The sequence below is a fragment of the Notamacropus eugenii genome, chromosome 7 (genome assembly GCF_028372415.1).
Source record: "Notamacropus eugenii isolate mMacEug1 chromosome 7, mMacEug1.pri_v2, whole genome shotgun sequence".
NCBI classification, from domain to species: Eukaryota; Metazoa; Chordata; class Mammalia; order Diprotodontia; family Macropodidae; genus Notamacropus; species Notamacropus eugenii.
In genome coordinates, this window is record NC_092878.1 from 101,593,747 (window position 1) to 101,613,660 (window position 19,914).

A 19,914-nucleotide genomic window follows, 5' to 3' on the forward strand; every position below is an offset into this window, starting at 1 on the left:
GAGCCTAAATTTACTTACTCACAACTTTAGGTCCCCTTGGGTTCTTAAAGTGTAAAATAATCAACATTGATATGGAAATGCGTATTTGTAAATACTTAATCATCTCTTACTATTTGAAGCATACAGAGCTCACTCTTCCATATCTTTTGTGTGTGAGCTTTGTTTGGTTGCCTGGAGTGGAAAGGGGGAAAGTAGAGAAGAAGTCTGTCACTGTCAGTATAGTTGAATTTCCACAGTGAGCACCATGGAAAGCTTTGTCCAACATAACCACACGTGTACAGCCAAGTAAAGGAGAATGGAGCCCACAGAAACAAGACAACAAATCCAAAGGGCCATAATTGGAGTACGTGGATGGAATAATTTGTTTGCTTATCTTCACATGTTTAGTAAGAATATAGCTACTAAAACCCTTCTACTTGATCTGGAAGGTTTAGATTTCATTGGGTGGGTAGAAGGTTTAAGAGCCATGGCATCAAGTATAGAGCATTGACTTAATTGAGGCAGAGAAGATGAGGAGAGGCATACAAATCCGCAACATCCAGAATTGAATCTTAGGCTCTGGATGAATGAGAAATGACAGGTGACATTAATCTAGACTGTAGAGAAAGAGGTCAAGGAGAAAGATTGGTCACATTTTCTTTTCAATTCATTAGATAATTGAGGAAGTAAGACATTAGACAAAGGAATTTGTGGAAAAGATAAGCATTAAATTTGGGGGTCCTTGTGAGATATTTCCATTAAATTGTAAGTTCCTTGGGCAGGGACTATCTTTTGCCTCTTTTTGTATTCCCAGCACTTGGCACATAGTAGGCACTTAGTGTTTATTGATTGATAGCATTTACTTCATATTGAGGTTCTCTTAATATTGCTTTAAAAATGAATTTAATGAATTATTCTATAGGAGAAAAAGAACCTAATACATGTTCAAAAATTTCATTGGAATTTCATTGTATATCATTGGAGTTCCAGGTGAGGAGCTCCCTTTACCAAAGCAGATCAGCAACTTTTCTTCTTAGAGAGTTGCCTGAGGTACTGTGAGGTTGTGACTTGCCCAGGAGCCCAAAGCCCAATGTTCCTCAGAAGTAAAAGATTTGAACTTCTGTCTTCCTGACTCTGAGGTCAGTTCTGTATCCCCACTGCACCATGCTGTTTTTCACATTGTTTGTATGACTCCGCTTTACCTTCTGATTTTTGCTAATGTCTATTTTGGTTTTTCACGTACTTGTAATCAAAGCATACTCCCAGTATGTTCCTCTTTTTAAACTTAAAAATATTGTTTCATATGAATGTGTTGTGGTATTTGTCACTTTAACAGTTATGTATTTTTCCTGATTTTGCTTAGTTTTATAATATGACTTAATTTGCCTGCTGTTGAGTGTTTGTGCTCATTTCTAATATTTTCTTATTTTACTAATATTGTTATTTGTACAAATCATTTTTCCTTCTTTCCTATATTTTCTTGGAATAAAGCCCTCAGATTGGAAATTATTGGATCAAAAGGGTACAAATCATTATGTAGCTGTTCCGTATTGCCAGACTGCTCTTCAGAAAGATTCAGCTGATTTAGAGCACTACCAAAAAATCCGAAAGTATGTCTGTTGCTCAGGGCCTGCTCACACCATTTTAAAATTATTTTTATTTACTTTGTTTGGTTACTGGATGTACAGTGGTACTTTACAGCTGCTTTAATTGATACATTGATGAACTGTAAGTGAAGCTGCATTTTCATATGGTAATTTACTTCATTTTCATGTACATGTGTGTATGAAAATGAAGTACATATATACATATACGTACACATGAATGTTTTACTTTTATTATTCATTGAGTAGGATCTGGATAAGTTCTTATTTCATTAAATTATTTTAACATTATAAGCTTTTACTAGTTATGTCACATTTCTTTAATCTGTTTGTTTTTCTTTTGAAATGTGTTGACATTTCATTGCATAAATATTTTTCTCTTTTGATATACTCCAGCATACCCATCTTTTTCCTGATACCTTCCATTTCTTCAGGAGTCACAAATATATGCTATTCTGTTTTCTTCCATGATTTTTTTTAAATGAAATTACAATTTTATTTAAACTTTTTGCCCATTTGGAATTTACTTCTGGTCTTCCTTAAAGAAGACTTTGATGGTAGGGGAAGTTTAGTGTTGAGATATTTTTCATAGTGTGTAAGAATAGACAAGGGAAGAGTTTCTTTCGACAAGCAAGTTGACAGTTGCCCTTTTTGACTTGCTCAAGAAGACGCCTGAAAGACAAGTTGGGAAATGGTGAAAAGTGGAGTTAGTCATTAGTCAAATGCCATTTTGCTCATTATTGTCTTAATGTTGCTTTGTGAATCCTTAGGTCAACTCTTCTCTACAGAGCCAGCCTGTCTCATGAAATTCCTAAGATCTAGGACTGGTAACTTGTCCTTCCTTTTCATCATTCTTCTTTTTTCCATTCCTTCTCCTTTGTTTAAAATAAGACTCATCATCCCTGAGACTGCCGGAGGTCTCAGAGTTCTTGCGAACTCCTGTCACATGTATCACATTTAATCACTTCATAGTTTTCAAAAATAACTTTGAAAGAAATATAAAATGTCAGTTTATTTTGTGAAGTCCTTGGAGAAAGCACTATGTGCCCACAGTCAAAGAACATGTCTTTCTGGCACAGTACCACGCTAGCTATTAATACTGTGATGCTGCAGAAACTTGTCTGTAAAATTAGACAGTGAACTGCTGTTGATTAAAATTAGATGCTTAGGAGAAAATATCAGGATGAAGACACCTCTTTGTGATAGAACCACTTCTAGGCTATTACACAACTAGGTTTTCATTTTGGAAGGAAGAGGTAAAGTATTCAGGAGCTAAGCATTTTATATGTAGCTTGTTTACTCTTTGAGTGTGATTTTTGCTTTGGCATATGAGTCCCGAGAGTGCATAATCCTATCTGGGCATTTTTTTGCCATTTATAACTAAACTTTTAAACTAAATCTTTTTTAAAAAAATAGCTGAACAAAAACTTAATGCCAGGGCAACTATCATAATTAACACATTAGCCTCCCAGGGCCTGAAGTCTTTACTTATAGGTCTTCTGGTGTCCTGCAGAAGAAATACAATTTATAATGGACTGTGAAGAATAAGAACAATGATCCATGTTGGAGGAGAGAGGGATATAATAGTATAGAGGTTCACAGAAAAAAAATGACTGTGGTTCTAAATGGTTTCCGTTATATCGTCATAGTCATTTTCTCATTTGCTAATATGATGTGTGAGCAGCAACCAGGTTTTAGTAGACAGAAAGCTGGCCTTGAAGTCCTACGGTCACTTTGTGACCTGGGAAAGTTAATCGACCTCTCATCTATACACTACTCTGCAACTGTGGAGGAAAATTCTTCAAACGGGACTATCCTGTGCAGAAGGAATCACAGATCTGGTCCTTCCCCAAAATATCAGTAATAGTTGGTGGCATGGTCTTTGTTCTTCTTCCTCCCTAAATGCTCCCTTTCTCTGAGGGAGTTCCTTCTCTCTTATCCAAACCCTCAAACATGGGTGTTTTTCATGGCCCTCTTTTCTTTCTGTCTCATTCTGCTAGCAGCTCTAGAAGTGGCTCCAGCTCTGTCTCCGCCTGGCCTGCCTTCAGAACTTGAAATGTGAATGTCCTACTTCTCACTGAACGTCTGCCTGAAGCCAGGGGTGCTACCAAAACTTCATGAGGTTCCTAAGCTAGTGCCTCCTTCTGATTTCTCCATCACCTAGTTTCCCATGCTTGAAGCACTGGGATTATTATTTTTGACTTCTCCCTTATTGATTCTCCCTTTTTGCTACTCCTGTCCTGACACAAACCATTATTATTGCCTGACAGGTCTTTTCCATTTCGTTTCTTCCCGTTGCCAGTGCCCCATGGCTGCCACTCTCCATACCTCTACCCTAATTATGCTCTCCAAGCCTATATTTAGTTATGTCATTTTTATGTTCAGGATGTTTTAGTGGCTCTTTTAATGCACAATATGCCCTTCTGTAGATCATTGGATCATAGATTTAGAACTGGAAAAGCCTTTGGCACATAGTAGGTGCTTAATGAATTTTATAGACTGACTGAACTTTAGTCAAACATTGTCATTTTGTCTTCCTTTTTTCCATAGGCAAATATAAATTTTAACCCAGCCCTTTTCAAAACTATCACAAATTCTGAAGTAGTAGTGTCTGAATTAATAAATGTCTAATGTAATTTCCCTGTATAAATCAACTAGAAGTTTCTTTTTGAGGGCTGTATTAAAAAGAATTTAATTGATGTCCCTTTTTCTTTCCATCATAGTTATTCAATTATTTCAGCTCTTACCACATAAAAAATTAACTGCTTTTCTTTTAGGCGGGGGGAGAGAACTTTAGTTGTATTGATAACTTTTGGGTTTTGTACTGTACTCATTTCCCCAATATTCCCTGTTTCCTCTCCCTTCTCCCTAGGATCTTTTGTTGTCACAAAGAAAAACCCCAAAGCCAAACCAATTCACGCAGTGAACATAGCTGATGGCATCCATCATCCCCCCACTTTTTTCCTGAAAGGAAATGTGCTTCAGAATCTTTCCTTCTGAACCAGTATTGTTCATTACCTTTAATATGACTTCAGTTTCCTTTTAATTTTTTTCACTTTTCTTATTTTGGTCACTGACTAATGGTTTGCTGAAAAAAAGGTAACAAAGGATTATTTTGTAGAAACACCACCAAATCCAAACTTTGAAGAGAACGTTATCTGATCTATTGATTGTCAATATCTCTTTGAATGATAATTATCATTCTGTGGTTATGAACACTTCTCTTCCCCCACCTATCAATGATATAGATCCTTCAAGGTCAAACACCACCCCTCCTGTGAGGCCTGTAGCATGTTGCTCATGCTTCCTTTATGCCAGTGTCCACCCTCCACCTTGCATGGTGGTTAAATATGTCTTATTTCCCCTATGACGAAGTCCCTGAGGGAATAAACTTGTCTTCCTAGTTTTGCTAGCCATCCATCACAGTGTCTTATATTTGAAATAGCAAGCAAATAAATGAAGCAGCAAGAATGAAATAGCAAGAAATGGTGACTTACTAGCTCTCATCTAGAAGTTCAGAAGTGCAAAAGTGACTGTGTGTAACGCTTCATGACACAATCTGATGCTTCAGAATGAGCTACTTTTGGCCATTGGGTGAAGAACTTTAGTAGCTGACCAAAGCGAAATGCCTTTGATAGGCCAATGTCATCCGGCTAACCAACTCGATCCTCTCAGTATTTTCTCTGAGGAATCAATTAAGCACCTTTTATCTTGGGGTATAAGCACGTTGGATGTAATACCAGAGGAATTGGGGCTAAATCCTTTTCTGTTACTTAGTAATAATTATTCTTCTCTAGGCCTCAGTTTCCTTATTTGTAAAATAAAAGGAGTTGGAGTTAAAATCAGTCCCTCAAGGTCTAAATTCTATGATTCTGTGGAGTACACTTCATTGGGAGTGGAGCAATGGTACCCTATCAGTCCAAAACAAAATTAGTATTCCTTCTAAAAATTTTTTTTTCCTGTAGACTAATAAAGCTAAGAGAAGGTTGCTTAAACCAGTTAATTTCTTTTTGCCATCTCACTACTAATGGCTCTTATGCCTTTGTATGTTCCAGACCAGTATGGGAGGGTCTGAGGTCCTGGTTTCAAGTTCAGTTTCTTCTATTTACTAGCTCTCCCATCTAGCAAGTCACTGAAGTTGTACTAAATAAACATGAAGCCCCCTTCCATATTTAATAGTCTTTAATTCTAAGTCAATTATTTCTCCCTGATTTTCTAATTCTAACATTAATTTCTCACAAAAGGTTAAAAAACTGAAGCGAGAACTGTCACAGATGAAGCAAGAGTTACTGTACAAAGAACAAGGCTTTGAAACACTGCAACAGTGAGTATAAAAATTTTCGAAATTAATTCGAATACATCACAAGCCCCTTGGCTAGTACCAAATAAAATATCAGCAGAGCTTCAGTTCAACACACACTTGTATTATAAGGTACTGTGCTCCATGCTGAAGATACAAAAGATACCAGTGACTTTCTTTTGGAGGGATATGGTACCTACAGCTCAGAGGAACTGCTAACATGAGGGATGACAGAGAAAAGATCCTAAATCTTAGCTCTCTAGAATGATGAATGGAATTTAAGAAGTTGAAATTTAATAGGGATATAAATGTAAAGTGCTATTTTTATGTTCACAAATAGACTGGGACATTTCTGTAGACCGTGAGTTCAATATGAATAAGCATTGTAATATAGCAGCCATATTAGACAAGCTGATGTGATTCAAGGCTGTGGTTAGAACGGGGATAATATGCAGGGGTAGAGTGGAGCCAGCTGGAACCAGAGAGCCAGGTGGAACATTTTCATTTCGAACCTTTACATCTTGGAAATTGACACATACTACAAATCAGGGCTTGACTCATAGTTTTCTTGATTGCCTCTCGATTTAAGAAAGTGATGAAGAAAATGTTTATATTTTAGATTAAGTTGAAAAGTGTGTCTTGGGCACATTCTTTTCTTCTGGGTAGCCCATGGTAACCTCAACCAGCATACCTCTAGTGTTAGCTCTTGCCTATGTTAGCTTTTAGGTGCCACATTTGAGGAACATCAGCAAGCTAATGTGTCTCAGGGAATGATGATAAAGTGATAATGAGAGAAATAGAGACTATATCAAACAAGGATCAATTGAACAAATTTGAGATCTTTAGTCTGTTGGTTGGGAACTTGAGAGCAGTCTTCAGGTATTTGAAATTCCCTCACTGAAAATAGGGAATAGATTCTTCCTTCCTTTTTCTTTCTTCTTTCTTTTTCTTTTCCTTCCTTCCTTTTGAAATCTAAGTTATTCTTTAATATATATATATGTAATATTTTCTTTTTCCCCAGTTACATAGTAAACAATTTTTTAACATTTTCTGAAAGTTTTGCACTCCCTACACTCCACCCTTCCTGAGCTGGTAAGCAACCATATAAATACAAGTAATGTGCAATCATGTCAAACATTTCCATATTAGACATTTTGTATAAGAAGACTCGAAAGAAAGAAACTGAAAAATAGCAGGCTCCAGTCTGTGTTCAAACACTAGCAGCTCTTTCTCTGGGGGTGGATAGCATATCTCATGAGTAATCCCCCAGGATTGTCTTGTGTCATTGTATTACTGACAGTAGTTAAGTCATTTACAGTATTGCTGTTAATACATTACAGTATTGCTGTTAATATATACAACATTCTCTTGGTTCTGCCCCCTTCACTTTGCATCAGTTTACATAAATATTTTCAGGTTTTTCTAAAATCATCCTGCCTGTCGTTTCCTATGGCGCAATAGTACTCTATAACAACCACATACCACATAGTTTGTTCAGCTGTTCCACAACTGATGGTAATCCCCTTGATTTCCAATTCTTAGCCACCACAAAAAGAGCTGCTGTAAACATTCTTGCACAAATAGGTTATTTTCCTTTTTTTTTTTTTTTTTTTTTGATGTCTTTGGAATATAGACCTTGCAGTAGTATTGCTGGATCAAAGGGTATGCACGGTTTTATAGCCCTTTGGGCATAGGGGAACAGACTTATTCTGGTTGGTCTGAGAGGGCTGATAGAGGAGTAGTAGGGGAAAGCTGCAGAGGACCTGATTTAGACATGATAGAAGTCATTTCTCACAATTACAGATAGCCCGGAGTCGAATGGCCTGCCTTGAGAAGGTAGTCAATTCCTCCATGATAGAGGTCTCTAAATGCAGGTTAAGTGATCATTTGTCATTCAGCAAAGGTGTTTAGAGGAAACCATTCCAGTAAATGTTTGTGATTCCAAATTCAGAGAGATCCCCCAGCCTGGGCCAAGAACAGGATATTTCTGCTATACCCTCACACTTCTTTCTGTCACATCCTGCCTGAGAATACCAACCAGTTCTAAGGTATCTCCTTTGGGGAATGTGCTCAATTCCAGCCCTAAAAGCTCAGGAAGGTACCCTCTGTTGCACTCAGGAACTTGAATGATTTTTGTCAGCCCATCAAAGTCTTCGTTGAGTACTCAGGGGATTCCCAAAGTAGGGTTTTCCAAAGTTTGCATAAGAAATATTCTGATGTCTTCCCGTGGTTCCTTGGTGTCTTGCTAACCCTAGAAAAGCATACATTGATTGTTCTACATGGGAAAATATCAGGTGACATCTAGGGATAACCATTTGTTCTATTTTTTTGGTTTCCCATCGACCATTATTCCATACATGGATAGCAGTATGTGACTACATCCATGTATCCTGGCCTCTTTTCCTTATTTCACCTAAGACTTTCATGAGCATACTGGTGCTTTAGATTTTACTCCATTACCAAAGGTTCTGTGGGTTTCAATTCTGACCCAGAACTATGTTTCAAACCAGAGTCAGCCTGAGGAAGAGAACTGAAAAAATTACAGACTAAATGAAATAATCTGGATACCAAATTAGTTTGAGGTTTTGTACACCTCTTTCCCTCCGATGAATTTCAATTTCTTGGTAGGAATTCCAGTCTGTTTGATAGCCATGAGTAGTAGAAAGTTTTGAGGACAATCAGAGTTCAAAGTAAGTTTTCTCAGCATGGCCCCTGCCCACTCCACCTCACCCCCAACTATATCCCTATTACTGAGTAAAAAGAAGTTCAGTTCTAAGTTAATCTGCCTCAGTAGGTGATGGAGGTGATTGCAAAATATTCATTTCTAAACTAAGGTTTTGGGGGGCCATGGTAAACCACTATAAGTTTGGAAATGTGGTTAGAAAGTGAAGGGGTAATTGCCCTAATAGGTTTATCCATAAATTAGGTTATCATTGACCGCACTCAAGCCTAATGCTGTTTTAAAACAACAATAACAACGACAACTCATACCACAATCCTAGGATTAAAGGTTAGCCAAACATGCTGTTTTTATTATATGAATGCCACAATGAGGTATTGTTTTAAAGCAGCTTGCTTGCAAGTAATTTTTAGAGGAATCCAAGGCATGTTTGAGAATCTGTCAACAGCATACCACAGGAAAACAATGGACACTTGTGGAAATTCAGGCTGTCACTTTGGAATGAATCTAATCCCATTAGCTGAAACCTGAAAGATATGATATCTTATGTCAAAGACCTTTTTGTCCATCTGAATTATATACAGAATAAAGCAGGATCATTTGGAATGTGGGACACCATATAAAGTAATGTGTTGCCACGTAGCATGTATGCTACCTGGTCATTCAATCAGAACCCTCCATTGTCAGTGTGCTTTGGAACTATTTAAACCTGGAGACCTGATGGCTTTAGAGAAATCAAGAGACTGTTGGCCTGAAAGGATCTTTGCTTATAACTGGGATATGGTGGGGCAGGATAAGAAGAAAGAAAGGTCCTTTAGAAAAGAATTTTAATAGAAGCTCAGAAAAGGACATTTCAGTGTTTTAAATATTGCATTATTTTTGTTGGTTTTGGAATTTTAGTATTCTTTAATGTTGTCATTTTATACTATAATCCTTTAACAGTTTTATTTGGGAACAGGGTATGTGTGTGTGTGTATGTTTTTGTGTCTGTGTGTGTGTGTCTGTGTGTGTATGTGTGTGTATTGGGGAGAGGTGTCTTTACTATTTCATTATTTTCACTCTAAGGCACCAGAAATTTTTTTTTACTCTGGAAGGCATATAGAATTAATTCTAAATGAAACCAAAAAATATGACAAAACTGTTTTTCCTCTCTTCCTCCACTGGCATTGTATAGGAAATGGACACTGATTTTTCTGATATTTTCTGTATTTCTCTGTCCTGTACTAAAAGCAACCTCTGCACAAAGCCCTACTCTAATGTGTGAGATTGTCTCAGGCTACGTTCATAGAATGCAAATTGTAGTGGGTTCTCCTGTGCTGGGAAGCCTTCAGATACAGCTCTAGAAACAAACTTGGTCTTTTTACGAACCAGTCTAGGATAGTAGAACGATATTCATCACCAATAGGCTGGCCCCAAGGTGGGGAATTCCTTGACTGCATGAAAAAAAGAGAAAAATACAAAGTGGCCCACAGTTCTCCATAGCCTCTTCCACTTCTGCATGGACAAGTGGCAGTGTAGGAAATGGTATAAATGATGCTAATAATTCCACAGTCAGGTCATTTATAAACTTTTACATAACTGTTGACTAAAAATTGTGAGTGCATATGATACAGGAGGAGCTAAGTTATATCAATCTTGACATTTCTTAGCATAAATGAAGTCAGAAAAGGAAGTTGCAACCATGTAGAAGAAGGGTGGCTCATAGCTTCTCCTGTGAAGAGGCAAATAATGTTGATTTTTATCCAGCACTCATAGTCAAGAAGATTCATCCTTTCATGGGACATTTGGCAATCACTTATTGCAGCGTTCATGATAAACATTAAAAAAAACATGAAAATAATTGTAGATTATAAACCAGTATCTATTGTAAAGAATGAAGGTCTCAAGAAATTTTATAAAGAATTCAGTAAGACACACACCCCATGTTAAATCCACCCATTAAAACCAGTAACTTCAAGGTAAAAGTGAGAACAGGAAAGAGCAGGGGAAAATACTCAGAAATAAAGAAATGTGAAGGGTCCAAGTTTTGCCATACTACCCAGAAACCTTACACTGATATGTCATGAATACTTTTTTGAGAATAGAGTTGGAAGGCATTGGACACAATGAGAAAGCACCAAATAACATAATAATAAATTTGCTTATATTTTAACAAGAATGTTTGTGTCATTCATTCTTGAATAATTTGTGTATGTATGTTCAGATCACCAATTTATTGAAACAATGATCGTAATCAGCATTGTGGATGTTCACTCATTTTAGTTGAGTCTGACTCTTCATAACCACATTTGAGATTTTCTTGGCAAAGATACTGGAGTGGTTTGCCATTTCCTTCTCGAGATCATTTTACAGATGAGGAAACTAAGGCAAATAGGCTTAAGTGAATTGCCTTAGGTCATACAGCTTGTAAGTGTCTGAGGTCAGATTTGAACTCACAAAGTTGAGTCTCCACTATACCATCTAACTGCCCTTTCTTATGTAATCCCAGGAAGATAAGGTATGCAGTTGTAGTATCTATAAAGTGTCCCATATAAACAGTTGTTTGAAACTGGAACGTAGGGGATGGAGTAGATGTTGACATAGACTATCACCATTTCCTAAGAAATGTACCCACATCAGCCAATTGCTATAGCAAGGAAACCAAAAGAATTTAGAAAGTGCCTCAGCTAGCAAATGATTGATCTCCTTGTCAGGTGGAGGGAGATGCCAGTCAAGTGGAAAAGCCCGTTTGAAATAAAAACTTATTTATGAAATCTTAAGTGAAGAGCATAATGGAAAATTATGAGTTGGATTGCATAGCAGTTTCAGAAAGTATGGTAGAGATCCAACCAGAGAAATGCATCCCAAAGGTATTAAGTAGGAAGTAGGAGAGAAGTAGGAAGGACAATGAAGCTACCACACTAGGCAGTTCTTAGCATCATCATGGTCTGGATGTGTGAGCTACTTAAGGAGGTAAAATTGACATGAAAGAAAAAAAAATAAGAAAGAGTAACTAGAGTAGAGTCATGTATCCACAAGGAGGTCTGTGCTGGAGGTGATATTATTTTGATGGTGTTAAGGTATCTTAATGTACCTTAAGACTCAAGGTACATTAAGATATACCTTGAGTCTTAAGGTAACTGAAAGATGGGAAGATACTCAAAGTTTGGTGGGGAAAAAACCCTTTCAGACTTATAACCCCAAAAGAAGTGGCCAAGAGAATATTAGTTATTACTGATCCTTCTCTACAAAATGTTTTATGAGAATAATGTACACATACTTTGAGAGAATTATAGGATGTAAGGGGTGCTGAGGGAGGACTAGTATCTTTTGTATGAGGGTTTGCTGAGCCCTTTTCAGGGCTGCTCATCCACCTTTAGTGTCTACCTGGCACTCATATCTCACCTGTGGCTCCAGGTAGCTGTGGCATGCATAGCCACATCTTGGTAAATCATCTCAGCAGATGAACTGGAGATAGTGAGGCAGATGAGGCAGATGACTCTGCATAGCTCTTTCTCACTTAAATCCCATTCACTTGCAAGTCAAGACATCACCCACCTGGTGTCATTGGTCCTCTTTGAGAATGAAAGACAAGCAACAATAGAAGTTTATAAAAGTAATAGGCAGTAAAGAGAAAAAAACAAAAATATTTATAGCAGCTCTTTTAGTGATGGCAAAGAATTGGAAAGTGAGGGGATGTCCATCAACTGGGGACTGACTAAACAAGTTTTGTATATGATTGTGATGAAATACTATTGTACTATAATGAATGACAAGTGGGATGCTCTCAGAAAAAACCTGGAAAGACTTAACATGAACTGATGCAAAGTGAAATGAGCAGAACCAGGAGAACATTGTATACAGTAACAGCCATATTGTGTGATCAGCTATGAGAGGCTTGGCTATTCTTAGCATTGCAATGATCCAAGACAATGCTGAAGGAGTTAGGATGAAAAATGCTAGCCATCTCCTAAGAAAAACTGCAGATCAAAGCATACTTTTTCTTTACATTCTTTATTTTTCTTGTGTTTTTTTGTCTGTTTTCTCTCACAGCATAATTAATGTGGAAATATGTTTTGCATGACTACGTATATATAACATGTATCAAATCACTTCCCTTCTCAATGAAGGGGCAGGGAAGGAAGAAAGGAAAAGAACCTAGAAGTCAAAAATTTAGATGTAATTGGGGGGAAAATGTATTTAAATACAAATAAAATGTAATGGGCAGACTTTTAGAAGCAGTATCCAAAGGAGAGTGTGTCGTTATAGTACTGCAGTTGCCTGAAAAATACGTAGACTTTAAGATCTTAGCATGCTTATTCTTTTTTTTAGTCAGTTTATTTAGTTTGGCCTCAAAACTGCAGGTTTCCCCACCCTGTCTTAGAGTTTTGGAAACTAATTTTATAACCTTTATAAATTTACTCTAAATATACTTGAAAATTTCTGATATTCAAAACCTGTCAGATTATCTTGTCTATTTATTTCTTTTGAGAGATCATGGTAACCTCATTACATACAGCCTGAAAATTATATCTGGAATCAGCAATTAATTTCTAAGCCCTTTTCCCAATTCACAGTTGTGGGTTTTGGTCAGTTTCTGATGGCAGTAATGTATTACAAGAGTCAAATATGAATGTAAAAAATCTTCAGAAATAAATGAACTTAAAACCAAACCTTGAGAAACAAAACCTTCTGAAAGGGATTACTACAATAGCCCATCCCCAAATAGAGATATTACATTAGCCAAGTCATTCCTGGACCTCTGTTTCCTTAATCCTTAAAATGAAGAGTCTGGATAAAGTAATCTCAGAAATTACTATTCCCTCTCCAAAAATTCTGTGATTTGTTTTACATCAGTAAGTAGGTATAGTGTTCTGTCACTCCATTTCTTATTATATATAATGGTTGACCTGATGAAGGAGGAACAAAACGGTGTCGTTCTATGTGGTGTTTTTTTAAGCAGAAAAAAAAATCTATTTGGTATGTAGTGATGATCTTTATGACAAAGTATTTTCCTAAGTTCTTTAAAGCAGGGCTATAATTGTTTGTTTAGCATTATAAATTGTTTACTTAAATAGTACTTGGGAGAAATATGTTATTTATAAACTGCACTTGTTAGGGTAAACTAAAGTTGGAAGGATATAAGTTAAGATGAAATAGCTATTGTTTTCAAGGTCACAATATTTATATCCAAAAGAAACGTAAACTCAAATATCTTAGAAGTCAGTGCAACTCAATAACAGTTTCCTCTGGCGACTCATGGAAACATGGTCTACTCTGTTGGTTATCCAAAGATTCTGTGAATGAAACAGACCTGTGTACTAGAATGTCTGGGAGCAAAAGAATGAGAGGGCAAAAGTACAGCTGTATTTTCAGCACTTAAAGCGCTGAAGGTATTACTAATGAGACTGGAGAGCATGCTAGAGTAAGAGAGAGAAGATGAAGCAAGGAATCTTTAGAAGTGATTCTAAAACATCTTTCAGATCGAGTCAGGTTATTTAATGGTCTGTCTGGATAACACAAAATAATTATAAAGTCACATTTATATCTGTTGGCACAAGGGGCTCATGAGATATATTTCTGGCTGAATGCTAGTGACAGTTGTCCAGTGGGTAACCAGATTTGCACTTATAATGAGATCCCTTTGAAGATGAATTTTCATTAAACTAATGTTAGCAGTACATATTTGGCAAAAAATAACATATCATTCCATCTTTTTCTTAAAATATCTAGTTATTAAGAAAGTTAATCCCATCTCCATTTTTCTCTGTTCATATGCTTCATAAAATGAAGAAGGGATAATATCTGGCAGGGTGAGGTTAGAAAGAAAAAAAGTCTTAGCCCTCGATGTGGCTGGGCACTTTTCAGGGCCAAATAAAGAATCATTTCTTTATTTGAAAGATATTCATGTCCTTAGCTACCAAATAGTCAGAACTATTACTGTTGCTTTTCTGTGAAAGTATCTTTATTTAATCTTCTAGAAATAGTAAAGATATGGATCATAATACATGTGAGATTTGGATGATAGAACTTGTAGGTAGTAAAGGGACTGTAATTATATGGGTGAGAAAATAGCAGGGGAAGTCTGCCTTGGCTTAGACCTCCTATTTAGAAATGGGATAAGTAACTTATCTTGCTCCAGTATGAATTGGATTGTAACCAATATGGGGGGAAGGTGGGACCTCAGAGCTGGAAAGGATGGAAAAAAATGACATTCATATTTGCAGACAAGGTTCTTGAAGGGATGACCAATTTAACCAGTAGTCTTCCTTTGATATTTGTGCAGAATTGACCAGAAAATGTCTAGAGACCATACTGGGTACGAACTCAGTAAGGCCAAAGCTATTCTAACTGAAATGAAGTCCATCCGAAAAGCCATTAGCTCAGGAGAGAAAGAGAAACAGGATCTAATGCAGGTATGTACAACTTGAATTTTTTTTAACTGTACTTTTACTCTCTCAGGTCCCTCTCATCTTCCTTTGGGAGAAAAATACCCAGCGTTTGTAGAAAACCAAGTGAATATTTGACTTATGCTGTGTTCAAGCTTTGTCCTTGGGCTCACAAACCAAATGAATTTGAATTTGACCCAAGATAAGTGGTGAGTGGGGAGAGAGTGTTAAAAAGTAGGACAGGTATTGGAGAGACCAAGCTGGTTCTGAGGACCCCCTGCAATTTTTAATCTTTGGATGGCAGACATTCAGTGGCTCCTGGAGCCATAGACTAGGGGAGTCCTAATTCTATCATCAGGTGAAGTCAACAAAAATTTATTAAGTGCTGGCAGTCTGCCAGGCACCGTGCTAAACTCTGGGCATAGTCTCTGCTTATCTAGGGATAAGCAGGAAGAAAGACAGTCTCTGCCTGTCAATGACCTTACATTCTAATCGGGGAAGACAGCTCATTGAAAACTCATGGAGGATCCTAAAACTATTTGGAAAGGGCTTCTGAACTAGAGATGACCAGGGTCTAAGTAAATCACCTTGGACTACTCCTAATGTAATCAGGAGAGATTGCTTGATGCCAATCAGTGCATAGAATTTGGCCATAATTCAGCTAACATCTTACATGCAGTAAGGCTAATAGACCTTCAGCTCTCTGCATTGTGCCTCCTGCCTCATTGCCATGACTGTAGACGTTTGCAGATAGGTCAAAGCTTCATAAGAGAACAAACAAACAGACCCATGTTTAATTTGCTGAAGCCATAAAGGTGTATTTCAGATATTTGGAGCCCTGAACCCAGCTAAAAAGTATGATTGTTTAGTTTAACTTTTTTAGGGGAATGTCTAATACCATTGTGTTTTCTCTATTTTTGATAGGACTTGTTCAGCCTTAAAATTAAATACAAGTATCTCAAGCAGATCATTTGTAGAATATTGGTTATATATATAGAGAGAAACATTCATGGTTTTCTATAACCAATAGACACTTTTGAGATTTTTTTTTGATGCCCTAAAATAGACTTTAAAAATGACTCTGATGAAAGTTAGCTTTGATTGACTGCTCAGACTTTACTTTTGCAAATGGTCCATTTTTGCACCATCAGAATCTTAATGTTTAATAATAAATAATTATTTAAAACATTGGATCATAAAAAAATTAAATGTATCTTCACATGTCAGTAGATTTGTAGAGTTAATCAAACCAGTTTTCATATTGAATTAAACTTTGAACTCATCTGATACCCATAGTTAAAAGATGAAACTTTTTTCTTAGGAAGATGATTTTTTTCCCATTGGTTACCAGACTGTAAAGAGCAAATAGTATATACTCTACTGGTTTCTACATACACTGGTAGGATTTTTTATTATGCTTTAATTTTTAGAAGAAAAGAAAAACTTTTAAGTATCTTTAAAAACTTAGTTTAATTATGTTTTACATGAGCCTCTGTATAATTATTTGTTTTGGTTGGAGAGGGAAAGGCTTTCCTAAGTATACTGAGTATCAAGTTGGAGGTGCTTTCCAACCTTCTGTGATGATAATTTGAAATGATGCCTGAGTTGCCAGGTTCTTTTCAAAGCTGGTATGTTATTTTTTTTAATATTGTTGTTGTTTGCCTTTTGTTCTAGAAGAGGACCATGACATCAGTGAGATGATGCCATGACTTGTGAATGAATTGGATTTAAGTGAGGCAGGGCTATGCAAAGTTACCAGCCTCACTTTCTTCTCTGGAGCCATCTGGGTCCAGTGGCAAGATACAGACAGAGCAGGATGACTAGAGATGACCCCTATTGGGTTTTTAATAGTTTTACTATGTATGTATAGAAAGAAGTCTGTTCCTACTTTAAGCAAACTCAATTTATGAAAATCTGGTTTTACAAAATATAGGACAAGGGGATGGGATGATTATTTACCACAAAAAGTCCTAGAATTTTTTGTAGAGTTTTTTGCACCACTGAGTATGTGACCTTAAACTAGTCTTTGGACTTATTTGGGCCTCAGCTTCCTTATCTGTAGAAGGAGGAGTTAGACTAAACTATATTCAAATTCCCTTTAAGATCTGAATCTTACGATCTTAGAAAGATCTCCTTTAAATTTTAGTATTCTTGGATTTTTTTCAGTAAATAAATACATCAGTGCATTTAAAATGTGATTCATTTTACCAAAATTCAGCATTCTCAGAATTCCTATTACATACAAACTATATATAAATACATTAAGTTCATGAAAGTTTTTTATAGAGAAAGCATATATCCAATATTAAATTAAAATGTTATTTCTTTTCATTTCTAGAGATCTGGAAAAAAAGATAGTCTTTGGTATAGCTTATTTACATATATAATGTTACATATAATATTTAACATAAAATGGTGCTAAAGTTGAGCATTTTCAAGCATCATTTTATTTTATGTATAGAAATACAAAACAGTTTATTTTATTACCATACCGTAATAAATCGTCTTAGCAAAAAAAAAATAAATAAATAAATCGTCTTAGCTATTTCAGTAAAAGTGCATCTTACAGTGAAGTAATGAATATTTCTTTCATGGGATTGGATCAGTGTTTAGTTTTGCTTTAAGGCAGGCTACCTTGAATAAAAATGTTTTATAATATAATTCATGTTTCCTGGACAGAGTCTTGCTAAGCTGCAGGAGCGGCTTCATTTGGACCAAAGCATCGGGAGATCAGAACCAGACTTAAGGGCCAACTCTGTGAATTCCCATTTATCTCTCTCCAGACAGACTCTGGATGCTGGGTCACAAACAGGCATCTCTGGAGATGTAAGTGGCTTTATAGAGAGGGAGGCTTGAATGATATCACTAGGGGGACTTGATTCCAGTGGGAATTCAAAACAGGAATACCAACTAGATGCCAAGGTTTGAAGTCCAGCCATTCCAACTCAATGCTTTATCCTCATGAGGCAGGTTTAAAAAAATCATAGCCCTGTTTTTTCTGGCTGGGGGCCAAGGTTATTCACATCCTTTCCATATGAACAGTTTTGTTTAATCTTCTTCAAGGCTACACTCTGGTATTCCATTGAAACTCAACAAAACTCATAGTTTTAATTTATGCTGACTTTGAGTGTGTGTATGTGTTTTACAATAATTTTTAAAAACATCTAATGTGAAATAGATTTTAAAACCATAAAGAAAATCCATTTTTGAATCATTATTCAGAAGAAGGTAGGTGATAGTCATTTTTCTAAGTTTCCTTAGTCCATTTTTGGGGGGGTCTTAGTTGTTTTGGAACTACAATAAAGGATGCCGTTTCTTATATATGTTCTTTCTTTCTTATATATTCATGTTCTCTCACCTTCTCTTGAAGCATGATTTCATGATTATGAAAGTAAAAGTCAAGGAGAGGTCATGATCCGGCTGACATTTGAAAAACTGTATGCTTAATCTTGGTTTTCATTTTGTGCAGTTGAAAGGTAATTGATGGAAATTTGGCACTTAGAGACCAAGAAATTAGTTCCAGTTCATGTATTTTATTGAGCCTACACACCTGCCATAAAATTTTAGCCACCAGAAATATTTACCTAACATTTTTACCTTGAATGTAACATTCATACAAAACTGATTAGTTTCTTTTTTGTTACTTAATGAGGCTACCAGATATGTTGATATCTCTTTTAAAAATCCTAATTTGTGTGGAATTTCCTTAAACATAAAGATTTACTTGTAGTTCCTGAAAATAACCAATGATCTGCTTTTTTGTGGTTCCTGAAAATAGCATTGAACCTGTTTATTCACTACAGAATTGAGGTTTTTTGTTTGGTTTTTTTTCTTTTACTAGTTGGGAGCAAGAAGTAGAGCCAACTTGGCGGAAAAGGTCAGGTTAAGTCTACGATATGAAGAAGCCAAAAGAAGGTAATAGTGGGGATTATTGTTTGTGTTTGGTGGGCAAGGGGTTCAAAATACATTTTCTTTGCTGGTTAATCTTTGCTCCAATAGTGACATCTGCTGGCCACTCAAAGGCTTCAAGCAGCCAGAGTTTCTTCCTTTAAAATTTATTTTCATGTTTTAAAATGTGCCTAGTAGAGTATGGGTTTCTTTCTTCCCTCCCTCCCTTCCTTCCTTCCTTCCTCCTTTCCTTCCTTCCTTCCTTCCTTCCTTCCTTCCTTCCTTCCTTCCTTCCTTCCTTCCTTCCTTCCTTCTTTCCTTCCTTCCTTCCTTCCTTCCTTCCCCTGCAAGAGTATTGTAAGGAGGAGGAAGAAGAATTATGGGAGGTAAAAAGAAAGGAATTCTTAGAAACACATTGAATGATTCCCTTTGAAGTAAAGAGGTTGGTTTCTCAGACATGCAGAAATTGGATAATGTTGCATTGAATCAGAGGCTTTGTTATTTTTCCTTTTAAATCACAAGAGTGGCCCAAATTTTGCCAACCCTTTGCACCAAGATGGGCTCAGTCTTCCCTTGAACAGTTCAAAGATAAAACACCTGTAACCCCAAACTCAAAGTAACTAAGGAGTCCTTCTCCCTGAAATGAAGATCTCTGTTTCATCCATCTTTGGAAGTTCTGGGATGTTTCTTATACTTGTGTGATTGGCAGTTCAGTGTGAATAGTGAGGAAAAAAACTCTTATTTAAGTACTCTTTGTCAGATTTATGTATTTCCTTTCTTTCCTGCTTTGTGACTCTGCTCCTGTGTGGCAGAAAGGTCTCCATTGACAATTAGTTTTTTTAAAAAATACTCCTACTCTGTGCCAGTTACTGTGCCAAGACTCTACCCTTGTCTAGTAGATGAATTTTAGGATTGTATTTTACTGTCCCTCGGTAGAACAGTGGATGGTGTGCTGGCCCTGGAGCCAGAAAGATCTTAGGTCAAATTCAGCATCAGATACATAAGCTGTGTGACTTTACCCTGTTTGCCTCAAAGGCAAACTTATCTGTCAAAGGCTCTAGGGAAAGAAATGGCAAACCACTCCAGTATCTTTGC

At 36.6% G+C, this 19,914-nt stretch overlaps 1 protein-coding gene across 10 annotated transcripts in view; it reads left to right on the forward strand.

Moving 5' to 3' along the window:
- The window catches only part of WWC2 (WW and C2 domain containing 2), a 257,956-nt gene that overhangs the window by 154,877 nt on the left and 83,165 nt on the right, over nucleotides 1–19,914 (forward strand). For all 10 annotated transcript variants that reach the window (XM_072625437.1, XM_072625442.1, XM_072625441.1 and 7 more), the window contains 4 exons: nucleotides 5,828–5,907; nucleotides 14,829–14,958; nucleotides 17,611–17,757; nucleotides 18,773–18,846. In XM_072625437.1, coding sequence (XP_072481538.1) covers nucleotides 5,828–5,907; nucleotides 14,829–14,958; nucleotides 17,611–17,757; nucleotides 18,773–18,846 — 431 coding nt within the window. The remainder of the gene's footprint in view (nucleotides 1–5,827; nucleotides 5,908–14,828; nucleotides 14,959–17,610; nucleotides 17,758–18,772; nucleotides 18,847–19,914) is intronic.